At 40.1% G+C, this 19,580-nt stretch overlaps 1 protein-coding gene across 1 annotated transcript; it reads right to left on the bottom strand.

Moving 5' to 3' along the window:
* Nucleotides 1-666: 666 nt before the first annotated feature.
* Nucleotides 667-4,245, bottom strand: LOC112920136 (olfactory receptor 8B3). Its single transcript, XM_025998790.2, has 2 exons — nt 4,151-4,245; nt 667-1,630 (listed from the first exon to the last, which is right to left on the bottom strand). The coding sequence occupies exons 1-2, from the start codon at nt 4,243-4,245 to the stop codon at nt 667-669; spliced, it is 1,059 nt and encodes a 352-aa protein (XP_025854575.2).
* Nucleotides 4,246-19,580: the final 15,335 nt, after the last annotated feature.

Here is a 19,580-nt window from a genome sequence, read left to right as displayed (position 1 = left end):
CATTCACATGAAGGTTTTTGTGTGCATATGAATTTTCAAATCAATTAAGAAATATCTAGGGGCATGATTCCTGGATTGTATGCGAAGGCTATTTTTGCTTTCATAAGAAATTGTCAAACTGTTTTCCAGAGTAGTTGCACCACTTGGCATTACCTTGGGGAGACCTGATCTTACTTTAAAGTATACACAGTTTGAAATGGGTTTATTTGAAAGCTGCTGCCTATAATAGCGACAATATTGTTAAAAATGAGAGTTCATGTACTGTTTGTCACTTCTGTGTCTAGATCAGTGACACTCTAATTTTAATTTTATGTAACTGATAAAATTAACCATATTTGTTAATGGTTAACAAATATGTTGTTAAAGAGTATTGGTTAATACTCTTAACCAAGTTAAGAGTAGCCCAGAAACAAAAGTAGTATAAAAGTTATTTTAAACATCAGTGCATAGTTCCTGTTTATAAAATATATTAGTTATTTATGTAAACTTCCACAAGGCGATGGAGATATAAAAGGAAAAACAAGACATGATCAGCCATCAGGAAAATGATAAATCTATTAAACCACACACAACCTATAAAGCAACATAGTTATGGACACAGTCACATCTTGAAAAATACCAATAATTATTAAACAAAAACTGAACTTCTTTATATTGTTGCTGCTTCTAGAACCTAATGTTTCTCTTCCATATTTTAATCAGAGCTTTCCGCAGTGCAATTTTGACATCCTTATTCCTCAAACTGTAGATCAGGGGATTGAGCATGGGTCCCACATTAGTATAGAACACTGAAGAAATTTTTCCCTGCTCCATAGATCCAGGAGAAGAATATTTAAGATACATGAATGCTGCTGATCCAAAAAAAAGACAAAGAGCAATGACGTGAGAGCTACAAGTACTGAAGGCTTTTGATCTTCCTTGAGCAGATTTGATATGAAGAATGTTAGTGAGGATGAAGACGTAAGAAATCAGGATGGTAAAACTGGGTACTGTAATATTAATTCCCACGACTATCAGAACTACTACCTCATTGACATAAGTGCTGGTGCAAGAGAGTTGGAGGAGAGGAAGGATGTCACACAGGTAATGGTTGATGATATTGACATTGCAGAACATTAGTCTAAGCATGCACCCTGTGTGGGCAGAGGCTCCGGCAAATCCCATCATATATGCAGCAACAGTTAGCAAGGAGCAGACCTGATGGGACATGGTGACCTTATACAACAATGGATTACAGATGGCCACGTAGCGGTCATAGGCCATTGAGGTCAACATGTAGCATTCTGAGATGACAAAAAAGAGAAAGAAGAACAGTTGAGTCATGCACCCAACATAGGAGATGATATTGTCCTTTGATACAAAGTTCATCAGCATCTTGGGGGTGAAAACAGAAGAGTAACAGAGATCAATGAAGGATAGATTGAAGAGGAAATAGTACATGGGAGTGTGGAGGTGAGAATTGAGACCGATGAGGATGATCAAGCCAAGGTTGCCCACCATGGTGATAATGTAGATCATCAGAAACAGGAAGAAGAGGGGTTGCTGGAGCTCGGGGCGGTCTGTTAATCCAGCAAGAAGGAATTCAGTCACTAAGGAGTCATTTCTAACCAATATTCTCCTCTTTGGAAATCTGTGAGAACAGAAGAAAATCCCATTAATAGAAAACCCAGCTCCCTCCTTACACGCTGTCATTTATGAGAAGACACAGAATTCAAATAAGTTCTCCTTTGTTTCACAGGGTCAGAATGGACTACCACATGCCCCGCAACATTAAAATCGCTCTGTCTTTTGTTGCATGAGCTGCATGTGACAAACAAATGCTCCTGTTTTTACTAGAAGATACAGGGATGAAGTAGCTAGGATGAAGGATACCTGCTGGTGAGCTTCAGCAGTGGGGTGTATCCCCATCATGCCCTCCCACTCATCTGATCCTTCCCTTTCTAGTTCCTGCTCATGTTTCCATTATCCTACCAGATACCTCAGTTCCCCTGTGATGACTATCATGAAAGAGAGGATTCCTCTTAGGCAGAGACTATATTACAACTGTGCTTCCTAGAAGAGAGTCCCTACCAGTCTATAGTGTTTTCAGATAACATACTGCAAAAATCCATGAAGTCAATAATTGATAACAAGTATTGAGAAGAACCTTTATAGCCTAAGATTTATAATTCATCATATACTCCGCTGTTTCTATACATTCTCCTTCTCTGTTCCACCCTCGCTGGACAGAATGAATAAAGGAAGGTGGATGTGCTTTCCTCGGTTTTGTAGAAGGGCTTGGAAAAGAAACATAATTTGGGTACTGATTAAATTAGTTGTTACTTTTGTGAAAAATGTATCAAGCTTCATGCTTATAACACATAAACTCTTTTACAAGCCTATTTCAATTAAAAACCTTATCTTAAGAAAGAGATAAATCTCTTCTTTTGATGCTGTTATACTCTGCATGTGTCACTTAGTACTGCTATAACTATCTCACTACCAGACCAAAGATGAAGCCAACACAGAGAAGGTATGCTCAGAATAATGCAAGTGGTATAATCAGAGCTCCATACTTTTGAGTTTCTTGTAATTCAATATAAATTTTTTCCTCATTTTCAGGAACAGAGAGTATGAGAGATAAATAGAAACTTGATTAACTCACTCTCCTTCCATTGAAAGAACTGTGCTGACCCTTTATGTGTGTTTCACCTCCACTGGAAGAACTGGCTTTTGAGATATCAAAGCTGAGCAAATTTAGTCACAGTCTTCTTCCTTAATAGGCAAGAGAGTCATATCAAAGATCTCACAGTCTGAGTGCTCCAGGAGTCATTCTTGTCATTATAAATTTACTAAGAAAATATTAAGAGCAACTACACACTTGACACCTGAGTCTGTGTCATAGAACTCAAGGCATTTGCTTAAGGCTTATTTATTTTTTAATCTGATTAGAAATCCAGGTACCCATAGGTTTCCCTTAGGACCTTCCCATCATGATAAGCTCTGCAGGGAAGAAACTAGGGTCTCTGTTTATACCCTAATTGTGGCAGTAAATGTTAATTTCCCATCAGGGATTCTACATTCCCTAGAGAATATAAGAAGGGATTCTATGCTGTCCCTTCTTATTTTCAATGTTATTGAAAATTTCTCTAATTATATTTCTAGGTAACATATTAGTTTTAAGGATTTAAATTTAAAAAGATTTATGAACATTTCAATAAAGTATATTTATTTTGCCTTTTTAAAATATTTGAGTCTTTTTAAATATTCAGTGTGTAAGCAAACTATATAGACACAAACAAAAGGAACTTTTTTTCTATAGAGGGTTAGCTTCTTTTTTTTTTAATTTTTATTTATTTATGATAGTCACACACAGAGAGAGAGGCAGAGACACAGGCAGAGGGAGAAGCAGGCTCCATGCACCGGGAGCCCGACGTGGGATTCGATGCCCGGTCTCCAGGATTGCGCCCTGGGCCAAAGGCAGGCGCCAAACCGCTGCACCACCCAGAGATCCCCAAAAGGAACTTTTGAACTCATTTCAGAGATTATTATTTAATAAAAATCATTTAATATAAAAGGATCCATTATTTCATGGAAATTTAATTACCTTGGGTTGTTCTGACTCAATATGTCTTTGCTCTTAATATATTATATCAAATCTATCAGAAAAATACTGTTAAGAAGCTTCTATTTCAAGAAAATATGGCTTTAGAATTCCCAGTTACATATTAATTTATGATCATTCTGGTGAGAAGGCACCTAATTTTTCTTTATTTTGCAATTATGACAGATTCACAGAAAACTGCAAAATAATATATACAGTTCCTTGAAATCAACCCAGCTTCCTACTGCAGTAACATCTTTAATAACTGTAGCATAATAGCAAAACAGGAAATTGACATTAGTAAAATAACATTCACAGGATACAGGACTACAATTTTTCTAGTATTTAGCAATTCTACATATACTGTGTGTTTGTGTTATGTGTGTAGATTTATGTGATCTGACCATGTTGTCTGTAGTATGTGATCAAGATCATGATTATGTGATCATGACCACAATCATGAAAGAGGACTGTACCACCACCATACAGGAACTCCCTTATTCTACCTCTTTACAGTCACACTCATCCCCTCCCCCCCTTTTTCTGTGTCTTCTGGCAACCACTAACCTTTTCTCTACCTCTAGAGTGGAGTTATTTGAAAGCCTCAACAAATAAGATTGCACCATGTATAACCTCTGAAACTGGTTTTGTTCATTAAGCATGATGTCGTTAAGTCCATCCCAATTGTTGCATGCATCAATGCTCCATTTCTTTTATTATTGAGTCACACTGAATTTTTTACAACCCATATTCATTCAACCTTCTATGGTAATTTAAAAATAATGAGGCTGTTGTTGAATACAAAACTAAATCTGTTTTATTGATGGAAAATGTTTCAGGGGCAGAGACAAGAAGATCACAGTTGAGACTGGCTCTTACAATGTTCTTTTTTTAAATCAATTTCATTGAATTATAATCTGAATGCAACAAAATGCATCCACTTCACAAGTACAGTTCAATGACTTTCAAAAAATAATGCAATCATGTAACTGCCACCATAATCAAGACCTAAAGCATTTCCATCATACTCAAAAGTTCTTTCTACTCTTTTGCAATCCATCTCCTGTCCTGTTTTAATAATGAAAGGATGTTTAAAGTGGTCAAATGCTCTTTCTGCATCTATTGAGAATGATCATATGATTTTTATCTTTTATTCTATTAATCTGGGGTGTTCCATATATTGACTGGTATAAGTTGAACCATTCTTGCAACCCATGGATAAATCCCACTTGATAATGGTGTACAATCCTCTTAACGTGCTACTGAATATAACTTACTAGAATTTTGCTTGGATTTTTTACATCAATATTCATCAAAGATAGCAGCCTGTAGTTTTATTATAGTGTCCTTGCCTGGTATTGGTGTGAGGGTAATTCTGGCCTTATACAATGAATTTGAGAGTGTTCTCTCCCTACAATTTTTGGAAAAATTTAAGATTTGGCATTAATTCTTCTTTAAATGTTTGGTAAAAGTCACCCGTGAAACCATCAGGTCCTGGGCTTTTCCTTCTTAGAAGGTTTTTGATTATTGATTCAATGTCTTTATTTGTTATTGGTCTGTTCAGATTTCCTATTTCTTCATGAATCAGTCCTGTAGGCTGTGTGGGGTTTTTTTTAAGATTTTATTTATTCATGAGAGAGAGAGAGAGGTGCAGAGACACAAGCAGAGGGAGAAGCAGGCTCCACACAGGGAGCTTGATGTGGGCTCGATTCCGGGTCCCCAGGATCATGCCCTGGGCTGAAGGCAGCACTAAACCACTGAGCCACCCAGGCTGCCCGGCTGTGTGTTTCTAAAACCATATCCATTTCTTCTAGGTTAACCAATTTGCATATAATTGTTCATCATAGTCTCTTATGATCCTTTGTGTTACCGCAGCATCAGTAATAATGTCTTCTCTGCATATCATCATCATGATATCATCATCTTCTTTGTCTATGTGTCCTAAAAGCTGAAGTAAGTCTCTTGTAGGCAAGTTGGGTCTTGTTTTTTGTTTGTTTACCCATTCAGCCACTCTATGCCTTTGGATTGGAAAATTTAAACCATTTACATTTTAAGTAATTATTGACAGGCAGGGACTTATTAATGCCTTCTTAATTATTTTCTGGCTGTTTTGTAGTTCCCTGGTTCCTCTCTTCCTCATTTGCTTTCCTTCTTTGTGACTTGATGACTTTCTATAATGGTATGCTTTCAATTCTCTTTTCTTTATCCTTTTGCATCTACTGTAGGCTTCTGTTTTGTGGTTACTACGAGACTTACATAAAATATCTTGTAGACATTATGGTCCATTTTGAGGCAATAACTTCAATCACATGTAAAAATTCTTTTACTCTCTTCTCATATTGTTTTTGATGTCACAGTTTACCTTTTTATGTCATATATCCTTTACCAAATTCTTTAGCTATAGTTATTTTTAATCCTTGTCTTAACCTTAATCTTAACCTCCAGTCCTTTAACCTTCAGTTGAGTTAAGTAGTTCATAATATTTTAGTACTAGAGTATTTTGAATTTGACTAAATATATTTATATTTACCAGTGTGCTGTTTATTTTCTAATTTTTTCATGTTACTAGTTAGTGTCTTTTTGCTTCAGCTCAGAGAACTCCTTTCAGCATCTCTTATAAAGAAGGTGTAGTGGCAATGAATTACCTCAGCTTCTGTTTGTCGGGAAAGTCTTTATCTCACCTTTATTTATGAGAAACAACTTTACTAAGTAAAGTATTCTTGGTTGACAGTTTTTTCTTTCAGTATTTTAAATATATCATCTTAGGATGCAAAGTTTCTCCAAAGAAATTTGCTAATAGCCTTATGGCAGTTGCCTGGTATGTAAGGGTTATTTTTATCTGGCTGTTTTGAAAATTATCTCAATTATCTTTTATTTTAAACAGCTTAATTATGATATGTCTTAAAGAAAATCACTTTGGAAATATTGGAGTGACCTATTAACTTTATGAAGTTAGAAGTCCAAATCTCTCCCCAGATTTAGGAACTTCTCAGCCATTATCCCTTTAACCAAGCTCTCTTGCCCATTTCTCCATCCTTCTTTTTCTGGAATTCCAAAAATGTCTACAGTGTTTCTCTTAATGGTATCCCAAAGGTCCTGTGGGCTTTCTTTATCCCTCTTCATTATTTTCCTGTATTCTCACTGCATAATTTTAAATGTCCTATTACTTCACAGACTCATTCTTTTGCTCCAGCCAGTCTGATACTGATACTCTTTCCTGCATTTGTCATTTCATTCATTGTATTCTTCAGCTCCAGAATTCCTGCTTTCTTTGTTTTAATGTTAAACTTCTCATTTTGTCTGTGTATTGTTTTCACGATTTCATTAAATTGCCTTTACATGTTTTCTTGTAGCTTGCCATGCTTCCTTAGAACAGCTATTCTGAATTCTTTATAAGACAAATCACAGATCTCCATTTCTTTGGGATCTCTTTCTAAAAAATTATTGGGTTCCTTTGGTGTGCCAGGTTACATGATTTTTCATATTCCTTGAAGACTGCTGCTATTTTCATATTTGAAAAAACAGCCACCTCCTCCAGTCTTCCTGACTTGCTTTATGAGAAAATTACCTTCTGTTACCCCTGGTAGTGATTCTGAGGCTTTCTCAGACCTTTTCTATGGTTATTACTGCTCCAAATGTCTTATTTCATCTTATGGCAGAATTCTTAGACTTGCATGCCTTCCCTCAATCCTACAAAGCTAGGTTAGTTGCAGAGAGCCTCCTTTTTGTTCTCCCTAGGGTGGAACTGAATGCTCGAGTGTGTGATCTTTCCCCAGCCTGTAGAATCAGGCCATCTTTCTGCATGTGCTCACTAGCCATCTACAAAGGCTTTCTCTCACTGGAAGCACATGTGGAAAACCATCCACAGGATGGGGGTATGTGTGGGTAAGGTGCACAGAGTGGGCAGGTACCCATGACTACTTGAGGGCATCTCCACTGGCTCATTAGCAAGCTTCCTGATGGGGTCTATGGCACAATTAGTAGGATTCACATCCCTCTGATGCCCTCCAACAGCCCTACCTGCTACCTTCCCAGACACTCCCATCCTCAGCCACACAATATACCTCAGCAAGCTGAATGGGATGAAAAGTGGATCTCTTTGGTAGTGTCTCAGAGTTGAAGAAACCAGGCATTCACTCTCATGCTCTCACTTTGTGCAGTGAGAGGAATCACAGTCACAGGTTATAAGAACACCTCTTTTGGCACTGAGCTACGCCTTAGGAAAGGCAGGGCACAGGTAAAGTGAAACTATTCCTCTTACCTTCTTCAAATGCATCCAATCTTAGAATTTTTTGCTCTAAAAACTTGCTGAAATTTCTCTGCTAAACTTCTGGACTTCCACAAAGGCTCTCTCATCTGTGGGTGATTGTTGAAATTGGTACTCTTTGTGGAGAAAACAGTAAAAACTTGTTATTACACCATTATGTCATATATATTGCTCATATTATGATCTTATTACAGAATTCATCTTGGAATTTTATTTAAGCCAACCTAAGTCAAGACTCTCATTCTTCAAGAATAAAGACTGGGACACCCAGAATTTCATTGGTCTTATAATCAATAACAAAGGGAACACAGAGTATGTCCTAACATTACTCTTTCTGAAAATGCACATCTTTACTTGTGTGTGTGTGCGTGTGTGTGTGTGTGTGTGTGTGTGTGTGTGTGTTGTGTTTTGTTGTTAACACCAAAATGTAAAGAATCACATTTTGGGAGATGTCTTATTTAGCAAGATGTGGGAGGATACACACAGGAGGCTCCAAGGGCCCTGGCTGGGCTCCCAAATTCTGGCCTCTGCATGAGCAGAATGCTTCACTTCCTGCAATAGTTCTCCCTTAATAGCAAGCCTAGAACAGTCTCTCAGAACAGCAATACATCAGGGTGCACAAAAACAAACCTGACCTTTCCACCCATAAAATGTCCCAGCTTCCACCCCTACCTGAGAAGTGGCTTTGGTAACAGATAGTAAGTTGTCAGGGAGTGAAAGTGTCCCCAAAATACCACAATTCTCCCTTCTTCAGCTTCTCAGAATGGCTGCTTTTGCTCAGTGGCCTCGTCCTTTAAACCTTTTGTTCTTGTGATTTCTTACACTTAAAAAAAAAAACTATCTGAAAAGAAATAGCAGAAACTCTAGTTTCACAGTGCTAGAACCTATAGGGGGAGACTTTCTAAGCATTTAATGCCAAAATGTGTCATTCGAAATCAAAGTCACTCTTTGGAGGTGAAAAAGACACAAGAAAAGTAAGAAAACAGACTTGGACAAATTTTGCAGGTTTGTGACAAACAGGAAAGGATCCAACAACAGTGTGATGTTGAGGTCTGCTGGGTACCTGCGGGCAAGGACTGCTCCTACCTCACGGTGTGCCAGGACCCTGTGAGCAGTGGGCTGGGGCTCAGGCACCACCATACTCTGTCCCCTGCCCTTGCCTATTCAAGAACAAGCAGTTCTTGGGACACCTGGGTGGCTGAGCGGTTGAGTGTCTGCCTTTGGCTCAGGGCATGATCTTGGAGTTCCGGGATCGAGTCCCACATGGAGCTCTCTGCATGGAGCCTGCTTCTCCCTCTGCCTATGTCTCTGCCTTTTCTCTGTATCTCTCATGAATAAATAAATAAAATCTTAAAAAAAGAAGAAAGAAAGAAAGAAAGAAGAAAGAAAGAAAGAAAGAAAGAAAGAAAGGAAGAGAAAGAAGAAAGAAAGAAAGAAAGAAAGAGAAAGAAAGAAAGAAAGAAAGAAGAAAGAAAGAAAGAAAGAAAGAAAGAAAGAAAGAAAGAAAGAAAGAAAGAAAGAACAAGCAGTTCTCCTCCATCCCCTTTCTGGGCATAGCTAGGGATGGGCCTGTGAACATGTGCCTGTCAGAGGATGCCAGGGATCCTTCATGAAGCTGGGGTAACATCATCCATCCAGATTGAGTTTTACTGTGCTGCAAAGCCTAACGCTCCTACTGCCCACCAGGTGCTAGCTGGAACCTTGGCTAGAGGAGAGAACCAGATCTGTCTCAGCTGGCATCGGCAGGGCAGCCTCTCACGGATCCTCTGTGCCCTGCCCCCTCGCCTGCACTAACCCTACTGCACTTCCTAAGAGAGGCATCCTTTGGGTCTGGCTCCATCTCTCCCTCAAAAACTACCTGCAACCAGCTCTTGCTTCCCCACCGCAAAAGGACAGGCCACCAATAAAAGCTCGCGGGGGGCGGGGGGGGGGGCAGCCAAAGAAAAATGAGAACCCAAGCAGGGCAAAAAGCGAGACCTCACCAATTGGAGTGAGGATGGGAGAGAAAAGGCCGTGAGAAGGTGCGAGGTCCTGAGTCAGAGAATGGTGCTGCCAAGAGAATAGTACAGAGGCAGCAGAGTGAAGAAGCAAAGTAGGAGGCTGTGAACAGAGGGGATCCCTGAGAATGCAGAAGCCCCAAAACACAAGGTCCTGAGAGAATGGGGGCGGAGGCACAAAAAGATGGGCCCCCCTGAAAGATGGAGGACTAAGGCACCAAGAGAGGGTTCCCTGAAGTGAATGGGGACCTAAGGGGGTGGAGGCAGATGCACAAAGAGGTGGCTGAAGGCCCAGAGAGGCGCTGAGAGAGGACGGGAGTTGGCGGGGGCAAGGCGTGGGGCCCTGAGGAGCTGGAGCCCAAGGGCGCAAAGGCATCCCCGGGTCGGTCAGCTGGGCCCCAGACTGCGGCCCCAGGCCCCGGGCTCTGGCCGACGGTAGGGAGCAGGGATGCGGGCACCCCCCGCGCCCCGGAACTGCTGGGCCAGGAGCCTGAACTGCTTGCTCGCCCCCGACGTACCGGGATCTCGGCGTGACCTTCCCCGCCTCGCCGCCCGGGGCGCCTTCCCTGCCGGGGCCCCGGAACCGCTCCTTTACCCCGGCGACCCCAAGGGGCTGCGGCCGCTCCGGGCACCCGAGATGGCCCCGCGCCTGTCCCCGTCGGGGTGGGCGGCCTGGCGCAGCGCTGCGTGGCCTCAGGGCGCCGCAGTGCGAGGTCTTGGCCTCGGCGGAGGCCGCAGGGCCCACGGGACGCCTGTCTCCTGCGGCCGCCGGGGCTCCCAGCTGCGGTCCTGCCGCGCATCCTTGGGGTTGCAGCACCGGCCGAGGACCCGCAGGCGCCAGCAGCCGCCTCCCCCGCTGGGAGACTCCCCGGAGAAGGTAAGGGGCAGGCAGCCGCTGGGCTCGGGCTCGGGGCCCCGGAGCACCCGCCCCTCCAATGCAGGGGGGCTTGGGGGAAGGCCCTTGGCGCCAAGCGGAGGAGGCGCGGGCGCAGGCGCAGAGAGGAGGCTGGGCCCGGGGTGCGGGGCGGCCCCGGCCTGTAGCTCCACCTCCCGGAGCAGCGGGGACCCAGGTCGCCTCGACTTCTGCACCGTCGTCGTCTTTTCTTCTTCTTCTTCTTCTTCTTTTCTTCTTCTTCTTCTTCTTCTTCTTCTTCTTCTTCTTCTTCTTCTTCTTCTTCTTCTTTTCTTCTTCTTCTTCTTCTTCTTCTTCTTCTTCTTCTTCTTCTTCTTTCTTCTTCTTCACCTTCTTTCTTCTTCCTTCTTCTTCTTTCTTCTTCCTTCTTCTTCTTTCTTCTTCTTCTTCTTCTTCTTTTTCTTTATTCTTCTTCTTCCTTGTTTCTTCTTCACCTTCTTTCCTCTTCTTTCTTCTTCCTTCTTCTTTCTTCTTCTTCTTTCTTCTTTCTTCTTCCTTTTTCTTCTTCTTTCTTCTCCTTTCTTATTCCTTCTTTCTTCTTTTTCTTTCTTCTTCTTCACTTTCTTCTTCCTTCTCCTTCCTTCTTTTTTTCTTCTTCCTTCTTCTTCTTCTTTCTTCTTCTTTCTTCTTCTTCTTCTTCTTCTTCTTCTTCTTCTTCTTCTTCTTCTTCTTTCTTCTTCTTATATATTTTTTTATTGGAGTTCGATATGCCAACATATAGCATAACACCCAATGCTCATCCCATCAAATGACCACCATCTTCTTCATCGTAAGCAGATTGGCCCGGGAGAGACGTTTCAGTATGACAAAATTTCTATTATTTACGATTTATTTTTATTCAATCAATCCCAGTATGCATGTAACCGAGTTTCAGAGCTGCAAGCATACTCCTGTGAAAAACAAATTGAGCAGCAAACGTACAATGTTATATACATTGCTTTTTACTGTAAACTTATGATATCTAATCAAAGAGGTTAAAAATCGTAGATAATGGAGCCATGTTTCTCATTGCCAGAGAAATAAGTTACACATACGCAAAAGAGGAAGGCTGTAATGAACCCTGTGTTGCTAGACTAGCGTCATTAATTCGGGTTTCTATTATATAGTAAGACAGACAGATACAGGAATAACTAGATATGAAGATACATAGAAAACTTTGAATATGTATACATATTTCCCACCTCTTTTTGCTGAAAGTGTTACCTAAACCCAAGTGTGCTGCCTGTCACTCAAAAAAACAATACTCAAGAGTTTTGATTGAAGGGCCACCTGGGTGGTTAAGTGGGTTAAGCATGGGTCTTCAGCTCAGGTCCTCACCTCCTGGTCCTAGGATCCAGCGCCACAGGGCTTTCTGCTCAGTGGAGAGCCTGCTTCTCCCTCTCCCTTTGCCCCTCCCCCCCACTTGTGCTTTCTCTCTCAAATAAATAAATAAAAATTTTCTTTAAAAAAGAGTTTTGATTCCAAAGGAATATGAGCCTTATTCAGGAGTCCAGCCACTTGGAAAGAAGACAGACTCTTGTTCAAAGGCCAACTCCAAGGTTTCTGCCTGGCCCAGGGGTTTTTCAAAGAGTCTAGGAAAATTAATAAAAGGAGTGCCAGTGGTCCCTAACATTTCTCCATTACATGCCCTTGGTTATGGGGATTGTGCAAGGGGGTCGGGTTTCTGGTTCCTGACCTACAGAGGCACTCTGTTCTTTCTAGGAAAGAATGCATGATCTAGGGCACCTGGGTGGCTCAGTGGTTGAACAACTGCCTTTGGCTCAAGTTGTGATCCCCGGGGGGGCCTGGGATTGAGTCCCGCATCAAGCTATCTGTGAGGAACCTGCTTCTCTTTCTGCCTGTGTCTCTGCCTCTGTGTGTGTGTGTCTCTCATGAATAAATAAATTTTTTTTTAAAAGAATGCATGATCTATAGATAAACAAAGAAAGGTTAGTTAAACACAGGGGCTGAGGGTGCTTGCTAGAGCTTAAAGACTACTAGGCTGGCTGGATGGCTGAGGTAGCTTCAAGAGGGCCTGGAAGCAGTGATACCCTAGTAGCAATGAACACATCCAAGCACCCAGGTCTTATTTCTAAATAACATTCTCTGATAATAAGAACTAGGGCTCTTTGGAGAAGTGATTCACTTTAGAGCTGGAACAAGGAAATTACAAAATGATTCCGAAGCATCTCATAATGTCAGAGAGTAAAAAAGAAAAAAAAAAGAAAAAAAAAGATCTTTAAAAAGAAGATGGAGTCATAGTCAAAAATTTATAGGATTCAACCTGGGAGCTCTTAAGGACCAAAGCTGGAATTATTTGGAAAACAAAATAAATAATGATAGTATTGGATTATAAACCAAAGGATAAAGTAATATTCATGAGTCTGTATGACTTTCAAAAATACATATCTAGATAACTCCCCTCCAGGAAGCAGAGCTTAATTCCTCTCTCCTAAACATAGTGACTTGCTTCCAAAGAATTGAGTACAAAATATAGTAATTGGGGAAAATAGTAAATTTACAGTGGAAGGGAAAAACAATAAATTTACAATGGAGAAAACTGACAGACACTACCTTCACCAGTTAATCAGAGTTAACATTGTTAGTGGTAAGTCATGTTGATATCATATAGACTTTGTTATGATGCAGTAGTAAAGACTCTTCACTCAGCATTATTCTCCAGTCTGAGCATGAGGAAATATTATACAAAACCAAATGGGGACATTCTACAACATATTTGACCTACAGTCTTTAAAATTGCTATAGTCATTTAAAAAAGACAAAGACTAAGAAATTGTCACAGATCAGAGAAGACTAAGGAGATGTATCAACTAAATGCAACATGGCTTCCTAAGTTGGATCCAAGACAGAAATATGGCATTAGTGGAGAAACTGGTAAAGTCCAAAACAAAATCAGTGTTTTCATTAGCAGTGTTGTACTGAAGTTAATTTCTCAGTCTTATGAAATGTACCACAGATATGTATAAAATTTATACTAGGGAGAATTTGCATGAAGAATATACATAGGTATTCTCTGCACTGTGTTTATAACTTTTCTATAAATCTACAATTATTTTTTAAGAGTTTATCTATTTATTCATGAGAGACACACAGGGAGAGGCAGAGTCATAGACAGAGAAAGAAGCAGGCTCCCTGCAGGGAACCCGACGTGGGACTCAATCCCAGGACCCAGGATCACGACCTGAGCCAAAGGCAGATGCTCAACCACTGAGCCACCCAAGTGCCCCTACAATTATTTTTAAATAAAAACTTATCTACAAAAGCACAAATTGCTCATTACCACAAAAAATATAATATTTAATTTTATGTAAACCTCTCTATAGATTTGAAAACATAATTTCTTCTTTTCTATAAATAGGAAAGCATGTTTGCACATACTTGTCTCCTGGGAAGATGGAAGAGAGTCCTACTTCATGCCTTTAGATAGAATCCTCATCTTGCATCATCTTGGTGGGATGTAGTAGTGCCCAAACTTCCACTATAGAATCCAAGAGGGAGGAAAAGCCTGGGTGGCAAACAGAGGACAGGCACACTCACCTACCCTCAGTCAATCCCATAACTCTTATCTAAGATTTTGACCTGGAACAAATTACACAAACACAGTGAGACAATTGGGAACCATTCATGTGGCTGCAGCTGTATCCAAGGGTGAGTCAGTGGCGTGAATAGAGTGGAACTTCTGCAGCATCAAGGCCAATAATGTGGCCAGACTATTCCTCTGAAATACTTCCTGCCCTTGACCCCTGCAGTTGGCTTGGTTTTACCTCTTCTCCAAATTTGGTTTTACAACCTCAAACCAAATCTCTTAATTCCTAATGTCCTTTCTATTAATGTTTTTCTGTTTAAAGAAGCTAGAATCACTTTTTTCCCAGTTTAATTGAAATGTTATTGACAGCACTGTATCAGAGTCCATTTCTATTGTTTCTCTACATAAACCCTTATATGATATATTTCCCCACATGTGTAAGCCAAAATACAGCTACCTGACAAAACATTTATCTGTTAAATGGGTTAAATGATAAGTTATAAATATGACTAAACTTTAAAATGTAAGATGGTAGGGTGTTTAAATTAACAATTACTGAAATTTGTGTAATCTTTGTACTTCCCAAAAGACAAGAATCTAGCTTCCTCTTTGGCAAGCAATATCACTATTGACTTTCTCAGTAATAAGTCAGGACTTAAGAAACAAGTTTCATATCATATCAACTCATTTGCTACAATTTTGGATTTTTCCACCAAAAATTATTAGAAATAAGTCATACAATTTACATTTTTTTGAAAAAGATGGGTATTTCAAACCGAAAAGAACCTCAGTGGAATGTCCAGCTACAGCTGAGTGAGAAGATCAGCAAATATAAAGTTGGACAGAATTGGCAAAATGACAATTACGACACTCTGAAAACCAACCAAACCTAAGAACTGGTGATGCTTCAAGAAGTGTTGAACTTTATGTAAGACAATGGGATTCTGTGATGTTTTGCTCCTTCCATCAACATCCCCTACTCCCAGCTTTGTAGATGCAGGGGTTCTGCAAGGGTGGACCACGCCACGAGGGCTAGAAGCTCCACTGCCACTGACAAAGGATGCTCACTCAATCCTGAACAGTAGGCAACATCAGTACCCACATCATGTAGCATAGTTGTGGGCATGACATTAGTGTGAAGAAAGCAGAGAAAGCCAGTGCCTCCACTAGTCTGAGGTTGTGGTTTGTTGTAGCAAAGGGGTGAAGGGAGTGACTCCAGAGGGCCTCTGCACTTCCTGTGAGATTTTAAACAATTTACATAACCTCTTTCAGCCTTGATATCCACATCTGTAAGATAAGAATAATTTTTGTGTGGGTTTAGAAGCCAAAGAAAATGGCACCTACTTAGATGTGCACCTGCCATACCTCTGGTAAAAGTAACACAAAACAATAAGAAGAACAAATAAAACTCAATAAAAACAATATAATCACAGCATAATCCAAAGACAGAAAATATTCAAGCTTCAAAATAACTTTAATATGAAAAGAAGAAACTCCAAGTCCTAAGGAGTAATCTCTGAGTCCTGCTCTGCTTCAAGCTTTTGCAACAAGCAAGGGCAAGTGGGGAAAAAAACAGAAAGAGAGAGGAACACGGTTGTGATGGATCTAATTGGATTTACAACACAGTCAGAAAAAGTAGGTGCTCACTAACTGTGAGAAAAAAATTTTTTTGCCTTGATAGATCAGAGCAAGATATACAGGAAAGGAATAAGAAGGATATGCAGTTTGAAGTGGCACCTCTGGGTACCTTGAGAGAAGAAAAAAAAGAAAGATCTGTGTTTGGACTGTGGCTCCGCCATTAGTTGCTGTGACTTTGGCAAACCCTACCTTTGGCATTTAACCCTACCTTTGGTTTCTTTATATGTGAAACAGAGATGCCTGCCTCAGATAGTTGTGAAGATTATAAAGGACAAGCTAATAATAAGAATTGAGTATTGTGACTAGCACCAGTTATCTATAAATTGTACAATAGTTGGTTTCTTTTGTTGTTTCTCTAATCAAACTGAGAAAACCAAGGGGCATCATCTGTGTCTTTTTCTTTTTTGTGTTCAGAGTGCCTTGCAACTTAAGTCCTCTAAGAGATGTTTCTTGAATAAAATGAATCAGTAAAACTTCTAAAATAATCAGATAATTTGTTTGTGAAGGATTTTAAACCTTAGGGACAGTATCCTTCTCTAAGCAGGGACAAGGTGCTTTTTGCCACTGAAATTATGATTTTTTATGCTCCCAGACATCACCCTAAAAATTCAGCAATAGGACTTCTGATTAGACATAGCAGATTGAGTCCATGTATTTAACTACTCTTACTTTCTGAAAGCTCATTAGAATGATTATAAAGGCATTGGAAGGACAATCATCATATTGTTTCACTCATATGTGCAAAATAAGAAATAGTGAAAGGGACCATAAGGGAAGGAGAGGAAACTGGGAAAAAATAGAGAGGATGACAAACTATGAGAGACTTTTAAGTCTGGGAAACAAACTGAGGGTTGTTGGAGGGGAGGTCAGTGGGGGGATGGGGTAATTGGGTGATGGGCGTTAAGAAGCGCACATGATTTGATGAGCACTGGGTGTTATCCTGTATGTTGGCAAATTTAATTTAAATTAAAAAATAAATTTAAAAAAACAAAGCCATTAGAAGTCAGGAGCACAAGTATGTTATGTTAACCCACTAGGACAAAGGAAACAATAGGGGGAAGAAGAGTGGGAAGAAATTTGGAACACTAGAAAGCAGAAAAATGGTCAGTAATTGACTCAGTAGTCCCCAGGAAGCTCAATTCTAAGCTATGTGGTAGAAGCAGATATGACACATTTCATCATTTCCTGTATGCTCAATAATTTGGTGGCACAAATCACCTCTGAATGTAGAGGTGAAGGAAAAGATAAAAAGAGGAGAGCTCCATGTAAGTCTTAAAAAAAAAAAAAATCCCCTGGTGAATGTTTCTCCTGAAATAGAAGACTGGGGGTTGTTCTGTAGAAAGTATAGAATGGAGGTTCTGTGGAAGAAGGGCACGAGAATATGGTCATACTACACTAAAAACAAGAGAAATAGTTGGAAGTTCACATATTGAGTGTGATCATTTAAATATGAGTATGAAACAAAGATACTTTCAGACATCAGGATGGGATTAAGACATGCAAGATATGGATAGGCCCGCTATCCAAAAACTCTTTTTATCTTCTTCTTGGTCACAAGACATTTCCCTGGGAAATGTAGTCTGAAAGGGAATTTCAGTTAAGTACAACCTGGTGACTGAGTTCTAAGAAATGGAATATGAGCAAGTTATGTGTGCCAGTTCCAAACCCACAAAACTTCACTTTGAGAATCTCTCATAATGTTTCCTCTTTGGCCAACTCAGTGTAAAAGAGTATGTGTTGAAGGAAGCTATAAGAAGGAAGGATCTTAGGTCCAAGTTTATTGTTTTTAGGAAGCTGGCTATGATTTAGAAACCATATCTTGGGTTTTCCATGAGTGAGATGGAAACTTATTGTATTTTAATTATGTATATTTGATTTCGAATGCTTAAAGTTTTTTAAAGTATTGGAAGATGATTTAAACAACTGAGGGAAAGTGTTGAGGTTAATTATAAGTACATAGAAAATTGAACCAATAAAGGAGGTTTGTGACGGAAAGGTAATCAGCATATTTTACTACTTAGACATGCAGAGCATAGGGGCTTCTGGGTGGCTCAATCCATTGAGCATCTGCTGGTCATGATCTTGAGGTCCTGGAATTGAACTGAGCAGGGAGCCTGCTCCTCCTTCTCTCTTTGCCCCTCCCCCCAATTGTGTGCGTGCTCCCTCTCTCTCTCAAATAAATAAATAAAATCTTTTTTAAAAAAGATATGCGGAGCGTGTACATCCTTATAAGTCATGTAAATACTGAATATTGATCTAACTAAAAAAATTACTATTGGGAAAATGAAAACACTGAGAAGTGTGTTCGTGATGATGGAAAGTGAAAACTGACTAAATCTCATTTCCCAAACTTAAAGTCAGTTGACAAAGCCTAATACTAACAAGTTGAGAAGCAACTCCGTGTTATTTAGAAATATGGAATTAAAAAAAGAATAAGAAAAAGAAAAAAGAAAAGAAAAGAAATATGGAATTAAAGATGGGAGAAAGAGAGGGAGAAGGAAGGAAAAAGTCTTTTCATAGTAGCTTGGATGAAAATGAGTGGGATTGAATCCTCACCCTCTAGGAGGGTACAGTCTAAGTGTAATGAAGATACATGGGTAAGCTTGTTGTGTATAAGTGAGAGCATGCACGAGATGCCTCAGCAGCATACAGAGAAAGCACTTCAGCTGCTGAGAGTAGGGACAGGGGAAGAGATCAGAAGAGATGTTTTATCAGAAATGAGGACAGGACTGAGTCTTAGAGAATGAGTAAGTTGTATACAAGTGAGGAAGAAGGGAGAAGGCACTTCAGGCAGATGAAACAACAGAAGCCAAAAAATCACCAAAATGTGTCAGGCAAACGTGATGACCACTACACTATGGAAACAAAATCACCAAAATGTAAGAAAGGAACATCAAACTCCTCAGTATTACTGGAGAGTACAATTCAAGAAGTGGAGACATGGGAGATAAAGCTATGGATGCAATTAGGAAGGAAACTCTAAAGATCTTTCAATGACAGGATGAGAGGTTTCACTTGTTTTGGGAAAGAAGTGGAAGGGTTTTAAGCAAGGGAACATTGCATTCTCTACACGTAATTCTATATAAAATGTGTGGATAGATTTCCAAAGAAGATGGTTGTGGTCGGTAGAATTCTAAAACATGACTCCCCAATGATTTTTTCCCTTGTATTATCCTCTCTCCTTTGAGTGTGAGGGGAACCTGTAAATATAATGAGATAGCACTCTAGTGCTATGTTATATATACAGCTGACCTTAAAATAGGGAGATTATTAGGGTAGGCCTAACCTAATAACGCAAACGTTTTAAAGGCAGAGAGTTTTTTCTCAAGTTAGTGGCAGAAAGGGAAGTCAAAGAGTTAAAGCACAAAAAGGATTCACGTGTTGTTTATTGCTCAACTGAAGACAAGGGGGCTACAGAAGGAATGCAGGCAGTGTCTAGAAGCTGAGAGTGACCCCTAGCATAGAGCCAGCAAGGAGATAAAGACCTCAGGGAGCTGAATTCTGCCAATAGCCTGAATGAGCTTGGAAACATTCTTCCCCAGAGCCTCCAGAAGGGAATGTAGTCCTGTAGTCCTGCCTACACCTGATTTCAACCTGGGCAGAGAAACCAGCATCACATTCTGTACCAAACTTCTAACCTACAGAACTATGACTAA

Source organism: Vulpes vulpes, chromosome 12 (assembly GCF_048418805.1).
Source record: "Vulpes vulpes isolate BD-2025 chromosome 12, VulVul3, whole genome shotgun sequence".
Lineage (NCBI taxonomy): Eukaryota > Metazoa > Chordata > Mammalia > Carnivora > Canidae > Vulpes > Vulpes vulpes.
This window is presented reverse-complemented; position numbering and strand designations above follow the sequence as displayed.

Excerpts from the sequence above, each read along its gene's own strand:
- LOC112920136 (XM_025998790.2), bottom strand. The coding sequence starts at position 4,245 with ATGCTTAATGAACAAAACCAGTTTCAGAGGTTATACATGGTGCAATCT. Across the intron at positions 1,631-4,150 it reads ACTCTAGAGGTAGAGAAAAG|ATTTCCAAAGAGGAGAATAT; the intron begins GTTAGTGGTTGC and ends CTGTTCTCACAG.